Source organism: Spermophilus citellus (genome assembly GCF_964194105.1).
Source record: "Spermophilus citellus genome assembly, chromosome: 15".
Classification (NCBI taxonomy): domain Eukaryota; kingdom Metazoa; phylum Chordata; class Mammalia; order Rodentia; family Sciuridae; genus Spermophilus; species Spermophilus citellus.
Window position 1 is genome coordinate 32,961,683 of NC_138195.1, and position 14,479 is coordinate 32,976,161.

General features: G+C 31.9%; 1 protein-coding gene across 2 annotated transcripts in view; it reads right to left on the minus strand.

The window, feature by feature from the left end:
• Positions 1–299: 299 nt before the first annotated feature.
• The window catches only part of IPMK (inositol polyphosphate multikinase), a 59,151-nt gene continuing 44,971 nt past the window's right edge, over positions 300–14,479 (minus strand). For both annotated transcript variants that reach the window (XM_081266901.1, XM_081266900.1), the window contains exons 5-6: positions 7,469–7,550; positions 300–5,675 (exon numbers count right to left, since the gene is read on the minus strand). In XM_081266901.1, the coding sequence (XP_081123027.1) occupies positions 5,053–5,675; positions 7,469–7,550 (705 nt within the window). In that variant the 3' untranslated portion in view covers positions 300–5,052. The remainder of the gene's footprint in view (positions 5,676–7,468; positions 7,551–14,479) is intronic.

The following is a 14,479-nucleotide window of genomic DNA, read 5'->3' on the forward strand; positions in this document are numbered from 1 at the left end:
AAAATCTTATCTACTTGTTTTAAAATTATACTGTTTTCACAGCCAAGTCAATTTGTTTCTCCTATAGTCCACTTCTGTAAATTGGACTTTATTTAGTTCATATGATAGAAAAATATTCATACAAAATGATTCCTGAAGAGGACCTTTCTTTCTACTAACACTTAGTTCTATCTTTGAATCCCTAGTGATGCCTATAGTTTCTGGTACATAACACACACTAAAATATTTGACTGAATGAGTTACTTTTAAATTACCATGAGGCTATAAGCATGTTACAAGTAATGGGGGGAAAAAAACTCCAATGCAAAACATTTTAATAGGTTGTCAAATATACACAGTTATTAGAATTATCTAAATATCACTTATAAAATTGATATATCACATTAGATGATTCTATAAAACAAAAACACAAATCACACATTGACAATAACCCCTGCAGTCCAATAACCCCCATCAATAGTACAAATTACAAACACACTAAAAGAAAAAAAAACTAAAGACATTACTTAGACATTTAAACCAAAGTTACTGTGACTAAGTACATTCATTCATCAAGTACAAGAAATTTAGCATTGCTGCTTATAGTCACTAATAACACAATTTTAGGTGCAATTTCACATGCTTTCATAAATCTTCCAGTACAGTTCCCATAGTAAAGTGTCTGTGTGCACTCCATTTTCATTTATATGCAGGTGTATCATACATCATACTTAAGATTATTTCACTTTATAATTACACTGTTTATATGTATATTTTAGGCGAACACCAGGCCAAAATTTAACCCCAATGATGACATTAAAAACAATTCTTGAAAGTACAAGCCAATTTGTTTAATTGAATGAGTACCTTTTCCTCTTACTAGAATCCATCAAATTAAGCAATAAGAATTTAAAACATTAACAAAAAACTATGACTCTAATTTTCCTGAAATATTAACAATTTTCCTGAACTATTTAAAATTTCAATAAAATCACTGAGTCAAAACGTTAATTTCATATTTAAAAATTTTTTTTGTAGTACTAGGGATTGAACTCAGGAGTGCTCTACCACTGAGCTACATATCCCCAGATTTTTTATTTTCTTTTAATTTTTTGAGATAGGGTCTCCCTATATTGCCTGGGGTAGCCTCAAATTCATAATCCACAGAATCCAAAGTCTCTGGGATTATAGCATGAGCCACCACAACCCCCTACTGCCAAATTTTAAATACCAGTGATTTAAGATTGAGGCCTAAAATTACTTGTACTAAACTGTAAAATACAATTTTAAAATGTGCAGTTAATGTGCTTATGAATATGTAATGGAATGTTTTTTTCACAGTAATGTTATGTTAAACACTACTCTAAATGGACAGTCTAAGTAAACGTACCTTTACCACCAAGAATATTGAAAAATTAGGCTTTTTTACACTATCAATAGCTACTACCCAAACTCAAGAGTCAAATGAAGTTTACAAAGCTGCAAAATTATCTAAACTTTGTAATGGTTAGTTGCCTCACCTTAATTCAGTACTTATTAATCTTTACACAAACTCAAATGCTAGTTATCTTTAAATGCATTTTTCTCTATATCTCTATTTAAGTTGAGTTCCTAAACCACTTGGCCTAGACAGGATGCTTAAAATAGTTAGGGCCTTGTCTGATTAGTTCAAACTGTATACTAGGGGTAGGGATTACAAATGCTTGGCACACATTATTCATCCGATACATCCGATGTTTTTGAATAAACTAAGAAGCCTGGCCTCCAAAGGAAACTGTACTTGTTTCCCAAAATATTAATGAGTAATTACTACATCTTCAGATAATCAAACTGACAATTTTTTAAGAAGAAATTGATGCCTCCTGGGCTATTAAAGACATTATAAGATACAATAGGAAGGAAAACTGAAGCTACAAATATACCAAATCAAGGTTAAAGGCACTGGATAAGGAATAAAATTACAAAGCACTGTAAACAATTTTTAAAGCAAATCAAGTTTAAATGTCAAACTCTACGATAAAATGGTACTAAAAAGATGACAATGCTTTAAAATAGTGGACACGATTTCTGTAATTTCATGATAAAATTATTTCATTGTTCTAGTTTGTTTATCCTATAATATTCCAATATCCTTAAAAAATAAAATTAAAAATGTGTTTCCAGGTTCCTGAAGCAAGAAAACTACAACTCAAAGAACTATGGAAATTAATTCCTTTTCAAATATTATAATTTGGTAGAGACTTTACAGACATGATAAGAATATCTTGGAAATCATAAATACTAAATTATACTTAATCCAAAATTCTTTAAAAGTTCTAATTCAGTAGAACAGTCTTGAGGCCCACAGTAGCAAATTGTAGTGTAAAGAGGCATTATAAGTACAATCTTTCCAGACACATAAAACAAAGAATCATGAATACCAATTTGAAATACCACAAGCTCCATGTTAGAGCCATTTAATATACACATTTTCATAATTATTTCTTGAAAAACTATTTAGATAAAATATGTATCATTTATCGTGGATTTTAATTTATTTGAATCTATGCAACTTCCATCCATATTAAAATATCAATTAATGTAAATACTTTATTATAAAACTATTTTACAATTTAAATTTCATTTGAGAAATGTATTCACATCCACAATTTCTTAAAAGTCCTTTATATGAGTGCATTTCATAAGAAATACACTAACATTATTATTTATGTTTCCTAGGGGAGAAAAAAATTAATGATCCTATTAATCCAAACCATAACATTAATTTGCTTATTTCTTAAACATTTACATGTTCAAACATGTTTGCTGAATAGTGATCATTCATCCCCACAGTGGCATACTTCCGCATAATCTTAAGACAGGACTAGATAATAGTCACATGTAGATTACAGAAACAGATACTTATTCTGTTACATACAAGCTTACTTATAAAGTAATAACATAAAATGGTCATTGGGTAACAGTGATAAAAAATGTAAACAAAAAGAATTAAATGTTAATCCCTTCCCTGAAAAACAAAGATAAAAGCACTTCTTGTTTTATTAAAACAAAACATGATCTATTTTATCAGAAAGGCAAGACATTGACTTTACAAAACTCTATTTCCAAATACAGATAAAGAAAATCTAGAACAGCTGATTCAGACTTTATTGAACTAAAATGTGCAAATAATCTGATAATACTTAAATTTGTTAAATTTAATGTACATAGGCTGACACAATCCCATACAAAAATCCTCTCAAGATTCAACATAGTGTTCATTTATATGAGCTTAACACTAAGTAACAACAACAACAAAAGTCCATATTGAAGAAAAAAAAAGAGTAAAACTAAAAAAGTTTCTATTAATTAAGACTTGAATTTCATTCCCACAAAAATGTATGGCCAATACCCACTTGGGAATACAGAAAAACATCACATCCCAAGGAAAAATATTTTACACTAATTCTAAATAAAAATAACAAAATGCATATAAAGTTATGCCAGTTTAAAAGATTTGCTAAGTATAGTATTCATAGAAATTTATCTGGTGACTTTGTTTGGACTCAGATATTTGCAAAGTACCCTCAGTGAGAGTTGGGAAGCTAAGAAACAAAATTTCCTCCATACTACATAAAATGGCACTTGGATTTAAAAGTTTAAATTGTGATTCTGAGGTAAAAAGAGGAGGAAAATATCTTAAATCATAACTTCAAAATGTGTTCCAGGAATATGGTAAAACTGCTCAACTACTTAGATGTATTACTAGTGAATCAAAGTGCTTTGAAAGCATTAACATCAAATTATTTTCAAATTTAATTTTAAAGTCTTACAAGTTTTCAATGAAAAATACCGAGTTATTTTTTAAAAGGTCGTGTGTAAAACAAAGGTAATATTTACAAATGTGTTTTTGCCTCTGCCCCCAATAAAATTAGTTTCTCTTTTGATATGATCTAAAGCTGTTACGAATAATAGTGAAACAGAAGCACAGATTTAGATATGCTCCAAACCCTATACAATGTACTAATTTACACACAGTATTTTTAAAAACACTTACATGATCAGATGCTGTTTTTCACTGCTTAACCAAATTCTGAGAAACACCATATTTAGCAACAAACGTCTATACCACTGCTTAACTAAGTGGGACCACAAATACATGAATTTTAAAAGCAAAACACTCTAAAATATTGTTTAGAGGAAAAAAAAATTTAATCATTCACCTTTTTGAAGCCTCTGTTTGAGAAAAAGTATTATATGTATACCTACATATCAGGTAATGTCTTCTCACATTGTAGTAAATATAGATTCCATTTTTGCCACAAAAGAACTTGCAATAAAAGAATTTTAAAGAAAAAATTTTGTTTCTTGCAAATAATTTCTCTCCTCTGACCCTGGTAAAAATCATCAGTGCCTTTAATTTCAAGATATTTGTTGTTGTTGTTGTTGTTGTCCATTTCTGTTGTGTATTTCACAAAGTATAATATTTTGTATTACATAGATAAATGGAAATTAAATGGAAAAACCTGCTTTTGGAATGCAACAATTCTAAATCATTTCACTAAGAAGCACCTTTTGATATGCTGGTCTGAACTTTTAATATAAAACCTAAATGGTACTTATTTCTGAAGTAGAATTTTCTCCAGTTTTAATAACTTCATACATAGCAATACTAAGGATATCAACCTGTGCTTTCTAGATTTTGAAGGTGTTCTAATTATGTCATAGGTTAGATATGGCTCATTTTCAAGGTTGGGTGGACAGATTTCATGATACATTGGCTACAGAAAGCTAAATAAACTTTTACTGAATAATGGTTTGCATTTTGCTTGAGCCAAATAGATGTTTAGGCCATGTACCACCACATTCCCTGCTTAACATTCCTGTTTCTTTATTCTTCACAGTTTTCTAATGAACAAATTAGTATTCCTGAGTAAGATTATAAAAAAGTTAACCTTTCTACCAAAAGTATAAAGACAAATAAAATGTTGACTCACAATACAAAGTTTTTACACAGCATTACATGTGCAGAGATAATGACTGCTGCTCTTTATGATGATTTGTCCACCCCTTAAAAAGACTGCAGCAAAAGATTCAATTGTCTAAAATACTTCGAAGTACAGTAATTAAATGCTTTAGACCATAAACATATCCCTCATCTATTGTGTTGCTAGGAAACACATGAGCAAAATCTATCATTCGCACTTCTACTTCCGCAATCTCTTGGCAACCAGTGGGAAGATGGCAGAAAACTTTTTCCAGTTGGGAAAGTACATTTCCATTTAAATGTTCCTGTGACATGCTTTTCCACCCATTGTCTTGCTCCATATTTTCAACTTTCAATGAAGTCTGACTGTGATGTTTTTTTGAATACATTTTTCTGTGACGAGCATACATCTTGGATAAGCTTTTGCCTACTGAAGCCTCTATTTTTCCATTTGCTGTGGAACTTAACACATGAAAGTTATTGTTGTACTCCAGTAACTCTGTGTCTGACAATTGTCCTTTGGACAAAAACTTCTCTGCCAAAGTTCTGTCATTTGATTTTGTAGTGGTTGGCTGAGATGAACCTTCATAAACAAATAGTAATGAACTTGCATAAAAGCTAAGCTGCTTCTGGCTTTCAAACCACTGCAGAATTTTCTCAATCTTCTGAATACTGGCAGCAATAGCATCTTTTCTTAGACAGAACCCATTATGAAAAAACTTGGAGACTCCTATAAAACAATACATTAGGATTAGAATCAATGTATAAAATAGTTATCATTTGGAAAGTGGATTCATAGTAGATAAAATTCTTCAGTATTTTCCCCACCATCCTTACAGTTACTTAGCTAAACTTGGAATTCTAGGAATTCCAGTTAGACATAGAAACCTCAGATCTCAATTTTTGGTGATGAATTCATATAAGAAAACATTTAAATGACACAAATGTAAAGTGAAATACTCCAGTCAAACAAAAGAAAAAAGAAAAATAAATTTATGACAGGTAGACTGGAAGTTTAGTTCTATGTTTTCTCTGAAGAAATGCCATTCCAAAATTTGCTACTGTGAGGAATTTTATGGAAAAAAATACCTGTTTGTTAGAATCACATTTAAGAGTTAATCTAAATCCTAGAGTCATATAACCATTTTTAATGATGTCAATGGCCTGTAACCAAATACCAAATCATAATTCTACTAATTTTTATTTTTCCTCAATACTGATTGGTCTTTTCACAAGAGTTAAAACTTGCTTTTGGGACTAGCACTTCTCCAGGATGACTGTTAAGCAAAACAGAAACTTTTAAATGTTTTAAATAACCAGTGTCATTAGGCATCTCTTAAAACTATGTCTTAAAATTTTGTCATACTTGGGAATTTATGGGTATGTACAATTTTATTTCTGCTTTTAAATAACTTGTTCCTTCACCTTGGAACAATAACTGTTAAGAAATATATTCAGATAGGACCAAACTGTATCCCAGAAAAATATTCTTTAAAAAGTCAATCTGAATATTATCTGGCTGTTGGTTAAGTATACCAAAGGAAACATTAACTGTCAGGCTCACACTGTGGATGTTTATTTTCTATACATAACAAAAATTTTCCACAAACTCGTGCTACACATAAACTGGTCCTTATCTTAGTAGAGCTAAGAATGAACGTTTCAGAGATATAGGATATCCTTGTTTTTGTGATATTTTGACCACAAATATTTTAGAAGTATATATTGACACTATTTAAAAGTTTCATAGCTCAACTACACACTGGAAGTTTCAAAAAAGCATTATACACAGCATATATCCTAAAAGTCTTTTATATAACAAGCAATTTTGATACATTATGTCTCATACTCTTTACTTAAAAAATGATTTTAAAGATAACCTTTAGTTTCAGTATGAGCTAGATAGCTGATTCACAAATGTTCAATATTTTTTTAAAAAGCATAGGGCTAGTTTAAATCTATAGTGTCCCCTGCCTATGTGTGAAGGTTTAGTCTTACTGGGAGGTGGAAGAACCTTGAGGCGGGTCTAGTGGGAGGAAATGAGGTCACTGAGACTGTGCCCTTGAAGGGCATATTGAGATCCTGGCCCCTTGTCCCCCTCTTCATGCTTCCTGGATGCCAGAAGGAGAACAGTTTTCTTCCACAGCATGCTCCTGCCAAGATGTACTGTGCCACCCTAAGTCCAAAGCAATAAGGTCAAATGATCATACACTGAAACTGTGAGCCAAAATACCCATTTTCTCCTTAAGTTGACTGTCCCAGGGATTTTTGTCACAATAATGAAAAATTAACACACTTATTAGTAAGATATGAATGAAAATGTTAAAAAAGTGCCATCTGTGGTCCCATGATTTGGATGCATTATGAACCAGGGGTTCTGATTAATCCAATTCTGTGAATCTGCTTCATTTAAAAAAATTATTATGAATTTGATTATTATTTTGAAGTAAAAACCAAAACTGAAATGACTTCAGAATTAGTGTTAATGATACTATAAAAAAATTTTCTTTTTTAAATACTTACCATCCTTTATAGTTTCTTTTGTTAAGCTTCTTCCATAGTGCTGATTTTGTGTCTCATAGCTATCAGAATGAACATGATAAACCTATCAAAAAGAGGAAAGAAAAACAGTGAACACTAAAAAAAGAATACTCTTTGACCACATGAGGTTAACCCAGCAATATGAGTTAAAGGTGAGTTAAAAATGAAATCAACCTATATCATTCATTCTAATAGTTTGAAAAGAAAAAAAAAATCATGTACTCATATCAACAGATGCGGAAAAGGTATTTAACAAATATAATATCCACTGTAGATAACCTTATCTATCTCAATCTACCAAAAGTTAGCATCAGGTTTAAAGGAAAAATAAGGAAGTATTTCTTTTAAAATATAAAAAGCTTCCACAAAAAGTATTCTATCACAATACCTTTTGTCATTATTATCATCTAATATTGTTCTGGAGTTAGTAGCAGATGCAAATAGATAAGACCAAAAAGTAGAGGTTTAATCATATAAAAAGGACAGTATAGAATTATTACTCTTCATAGGTAATTGCTGTAAACTAGAAATCGACTGAAAAATTAATATAAACAATAAAAATCTGAAATGGTGATTAAGTACAAATTAGTAAACAGAAAACAATCTTTTATAATCATAAAACCAGTCAGAAAATGGAAAAAAAGATCCCATTTACAAATGAAACCAAAAGATTAAGACATATAAACTAAGTATAAAATCTACATGAAGACATCTTTAGAACATTCCTAAAACAAACACCCATGAATGTTCTCCAAAAAGACAATTCCACTTCATAAAAGATATAAATTCTATTCAGATAATTTACAACTAACCACGTTAATTCTAAAGTTCACATAGAACAGGTGTGGCATACCCCCATAGTCCCAACCAAGAGACTGAAGCAGTAGAATAGCTTGAGTTTAGGAATTTTAGGTGCTAGTTTGGACAATATAATGAGGCCCCAACTCAAAAAAAGGATTGCCCTTTCTTCCAAAAAACATTTCATTTAGAAAAAAAAAGGAGAGCCAGGAAAACACAAAATAGGACTAACCTTCCCTCCTACCAGATATTAAAAATATTTTAGAATCAAACACATAAGAGAATTTAGTTATGTGATAATAGGATTTTAAACCAGTGAGAAAGGATGGATTATTTATCAAACAATGATACCTTATGCTGTACACCAAAGTAAATTCCAAATATATCAAAGACCAAAATGCACAAAATGAAATGATAAAAGTCCTCTTCTAAAAAACCAAACAAACATGGAAGAAAGAATCCCTGAATAACATAATTAGAGAAGGCTTTTGCAACCAAAACTAAGAAATCAAAATACAAGTTGAAAAACTAGCTGAGATTTATTATATGATGAATATAAGAAATGTTTACACTTAAGGAAAAACAAAGGATTTGAAGAGTTCACAGAAATCAAACAGCTCTCAAACTTACCAGGAATACAGCCCTTCCCTCTAAATGTGGCAACTGAAAAAGTCTCTTCTGGACATTGCCAAATGTCTCCCAGGGCAGCAAAATTGTCCCGGTTGAAAGACATGCTCCATGTCAGACAAATTGCCAATACCAGTCAAAATTATAAATGTATATGAGCCCAGCAATTTCCCTCTAAGGATTTATCCCAAGGATATGCTAGCACACTGATAAAATGAGGTAGTCTATGGTCATTCACTGTAACGTTACTTATAACGGCAAAAGACTAGAACTAGAAATCCATCAAAGGGAACTGATTAAATTGTGGTATAACAATACTGTGCCACAATAGAAAGATCTCTGGTATATGTTAAGTGGGGGGAAAGAGCAAAACACAAAATAGTATTCAAAGTAGATTTTGTGATAATAGAACACACAGATGCCATATTTGTATAAGTTTAAAGTATCTCCACAAGGATACACTGCAGATAAAAAAAACTATAAGATATCCTGTGTGGAGGTGAACTACTCACTATATGTTTCTATAGTTTTTGGAATCTAAACCATAAAAGTATGCATCTTCTCAAAAATTATTTTTAAGAAGCATTAAGAATATATTTAGGGACTGGATTGTGGCTCAGTTGTAGAACACTCGCCTAGCGTGTGCAAGGCCCTGGGTTGGATCCTTGGCACCACATAAAAACTAAATAAATGAAAACAAAGTTATTGTGTACAATTAAAAGAAATAAATATTTTAAACAAACAAAAAATAATATATTTGGAAATTGATACATTTTAACTTCCAGTCTGATATGGCTAATTACCATTTAAAATGTTTCACCACATTGAAAACATTCAGACCACATTCTTTCTCACATATAGGCCTATTTAAGGCAGTAAGTGCTAGAGCTGGAACCCAGGTCCTCAACTGTGCCAGGCAAGAGCTAGAACACTGAGCTACACCCCCAGCCAAAGAAAGACAATTTCTTTTGAACAAAATGGTACTATAAATGGCAAAAAACCACCAAAGATTACATTCGATTACAGGACAAATTATTTTTTAAAAGAACTGTTAGACACAACTAAAACTTTTTTTAAAAAAATCATAATATATATATAAAACATCTATTTTACATGTTTCAAAAGGGTTTAGGGCTAGGGACATAGCTCAGTGGTAGAGCACATGTTTAACATGAGTGAGACCCTGAGTTCAATCACTAGAACCAATGAATAAACAAATAACCTTAAGATTCTAAGGCTGGGTGTGGTGACGCTTGCCTGTGATGCCAGCTACTCTGAAGGCAACACAAAAAGATGGCAAGTTCGTGGCAAGCCTGGGCAACTGACTGAGACCCTATCTCAAAAACAAAATTTAGAACAGGGTTGGGGACATAGCTCAGTCTTACCTAGCATGTGTGAGGCCCTGGGTTCAATCTCTAGCTACGTGTACACACACACACACACACACACACACACACACATGTGCAAGATTCTAAAAGCACAGTCGTCACTATTCTATTATTCAGGAGCATATTTTCTGAGCCAAATTAAACCTCACATATGAATACCTAAATTTCACCTACAGACTAAAAGCTAAATAGTTTCAATGGAACTCCTTTATTGACTTTCTCTGTTCCTATGTTTATTTCTACTTCACTAAAACTGGAATGGAAAGAGATCTGAGAGTTTCTCCAGTCTCTACTTACTGTCAACTTTTGGCCAGTAGCAAAGATATTTGTAAATCAAAAGATACTCCCACTGGGTGCTATGCAGCTGCCTGCAATCCCAAGGGCTCCAGATGCTGAGGCAGGAGGATCACAAATTCAAAGCCAGCCTCAACCTCAACAACTCAAAAGTTATACTCCCACCCTGAAAACACATGTGTAGCAACAAACAAAGATATTTTTAAAAACGTCTAAGGAGATAGGATAAGGAGAATAGAATGCTGAGCAAGCTACTGCTCTTCTTGGTTGGTATTTCACCATATAATCTGCCCTTTCTACATGAATTGATGTCAGGTGCAAAAAATTCAAACATCTAAATACATTTCACATTAAATCTATTGATGGAAAAGAGAAATTTAAATCCCATGTTATAGAAAAACAGAAATATATAAAAAATCTGATTTTTAGACAGTGTGGTCAATAAAGATCAAGCTTGCTTTTGCTCAGCATTCTATTCGCCTTAGCATATCGCCTTAGACATTTTTTAAAAATTCCTTTGTTTGTTGCTACACATGTGTGTGTTTTTAGGGTGCGAGTATAACTTTCAAGTTGCTGAGGTTGAGGCTGGCTTTTTTCTCCAAGTAATCAGGAATCAGTAATTAGGTAAGGTAACCTCTCCAAAGGGCAAGTATTTCTTTATCAAAAATTTAAGTTTAAGCCAGGCACGATGGTTTATGCCTATAATTCAAGTGGCTCGGGAGGCTGAGGCAGGAAGATCTCAAATTCAAGGCCAGCTTCACCAAGCTGCTGAGTCCCTAAGTAACTCAGTGAGACCCTGTCTTGATATAAAATATTTTTAAAAAGGGCTGAGGATGTTGCTCAGTGGTTAAGCGCCCCAGGGTTCAATCCCTAGTACCAAAGGGGGAAAAAAAAATTAAGTTGCTGCCAAAAATATACTGGAACACTGGACTGGGGTTACGGCTCACTGGTACGACATTTGCCTCATATATATGAGGTAATGGGTTCAATCCTCAGCACCACATAAAAATAAATAAAATAAAAGGTACTGTGTCTCTTTTAGATTTATGTTTAAAAAATATAGATTTTTTAAAAATACTGGAACCACTAAAAACAAAATCATCTACAATCTTAAAATATATGTATTTAAAATGTTTCAGGTAAATTTTGCAAAATATATGCCTTTAAAAATTTTTCAGGTGAATTTTACAAATTATATTTTAATTAATTTTGGTGTATAAATGTAATAAATCACTACAGTTACACACCGAATGTTTTCAGACAATACAGAAAATTAAATAACCATGTGTACAACTGTTAGCCCATATGGACACTATCACTATTTAAAAATACTACATTTCAAAGCAAGTCACTTCTCTTAAGTCAGTTATTATTTTTCAGTTTTCTAAATTGGTTCTTTAAGTCTGATACTTTCAAAATAATATACATCCCACCTACCCATATATGGTATACTCCAGTCACCTTACATAAACTCTTAATTGTTTCACAAATACGTTCTGCTCTTTCTTGGTTTTCCCAACTACTATTACCTTGTTGCCAGTTTAAAAAAACTCCACCTTTTCCAAAATCACTCTATTCCCCATTTTTTTTTTTGACTCCTTTGCTTTATAGGCCCTATTTTGTTTCAATCTCATTTATTTTTTTAGGTACTAGGGATTGAATCCAGAGGCACTTCAACACTGAGCTACATCCTCAGCCCTTTTTTTTTTTAATATTCTTCATCGTAGATGGACACAATATCTTTGTTTATTTATTTTTATGTGGTGCTGAGGAAAGAACCCAGAACCTCATACATGTGAGACGAGTGCTCTACCACTGAGCTACAATCCCAGCCCCTCAGCCCTTTTGCTTTTTTATTTTGAGACAGGGTCTCACGAAGTTGCTGATGCTGCTCTCCAACTTGCAATTCTTCTGCCTCAGCCTCCTGAATTGCTGCTGGAATTACAGGTGTATGCCACCATGCCCAGCTCTACTCTTTTATAACATATATGTCAATAAACTTTGTTAAGTCAATGATTAGTCTTATTAGTCTATATGATCTTGAAATCAAGGAAACAGTATAATTGCTTAAAGACATTTAAAAATAAAAAATTCCTAAATTTTCACAGAAAATAAGAAAATTATTCTACCTACCACACCTCTTCATTATAACAGGAAACATAACAAAAATTTTTTTAAAAACCAATATACTGGGTAAACTTAACGGTCTATTTGATAATACCAAGAATTTATTTAAAGGCATAACAATCCTGGAGGGCAATTTTTAAAATTGGGAACATTAATTTCAAAATTATCCCAGTCTGTCGTCATTACCAGTCTAAAAACCACTGTAATTTTTAAAAGCTCAATGAACTTACCACCCACTAAAGAAATTATTTTTTTAAAGTTAAAGTGTTTAAATCTGTCAATTAGATTTTGATGACTTTGGGATAAGCAATGGTTTCTTACACATGATCCCAAAAGCACAAGGTTTTTTTTAAAAAAGGAAAATAGATAAATCAATAGAATGGACTTCACAACTAAATACTTTTGTGCTTCAATGGACACCATCAAGTAAGTGAAAAGATACCCACAGAATGGGAAAAAATAGTTATGAAATCAAGTGTTGATTAGATCATAAGGGATCTGTATACAACTCAGTAATAAAAATCAAGCCAATTGGAAGTGGACAAAGAATCTGAACAGACATTTCTTTGTAGATAGATAGATAAAGGTCAATAAGTTAAAGAAAAGATGCTCAACTACATTAACTATTAGGGAAAAGCAAATCAAAACCATAAGACACTACGAGACATTTACCAGGTGGATCCCCTCCTCCCCCCAAAAAAAGAATAAAAAAAGTAACATGGGTCAAGGATATGAGAAAATAATACTTTTGGTAGGAATGTAAAATGGTACAACTACTTTAGCAGCTTCTTAAAAAGCTAAACATAAACTTAACCATAGTAGCTACAAATTTCACATTTTAAGAAATCTACCCAAAAGAAATAAAACTCGTAAACAGAAACATTTATAGAAATATTCATTAAAAAGGAAATAACCCAAAGTCCCCCAATAAACAAGTAGAAAAATAAAATGTGTATTATCCATATAGTAGAATGTTATTCAGCAATTAAAGTACTAATATATGCTACAACATGGATGAACCTTGAAAATATTAAAAGAAAATATTAATATATTAAAATATTAAAAGAAGACAGTCATAAGACCACATTATTTTAATTATATGAAATGTCCAGAAGAGGCAAATCTACAGAGGCAGAAAATAGATAAGTTGTCATATACCAATAGAGGGGTTGGAAAGATATGGGGAGTGATTGCTAATGAGTATAAAGTGTTTTTGAAGAGTGATTTAAAAAAGTAAATGTGGTGATGATTGTCCAACTACATAAATAGATGAAAATCAATTAAATGTATACACTTCTCCTTCAATATCCACAGAGGATTGGTTCCAGGACCCCTTGCAGATAACAAAATCCAAAATTCCTTACACAAATGGCACAGAATTTGCATTTAAGCTACGAATACATCCATCTGTATCCTTTAAACCATCACTAGATAACTTATATTACCTAAAACAACGTAAATGTTTTATATAGTAATGCTTACAGAATAAGAAAAAAGTCTGTATGGTAGTACAAATGTGATTTTTTTTTTTTAAATTTTTGATCTACAGTTGACTGAACTCATGAGTGCAGAACTCCCAGATACCAGAGGACAGCTTTGTTTATTTATTTTTACTTTTGTGGTGCTGGGAATCCAATCAGGGCCTTGTCCATTCTAGACAAATGTTCTACCAATGAGCTATACCCCCAACTGGACTTTAGCTGAATGAATTCAAAGATATATAAGTCTCAATAAAGCTACTTTTAAATAAATACAAACA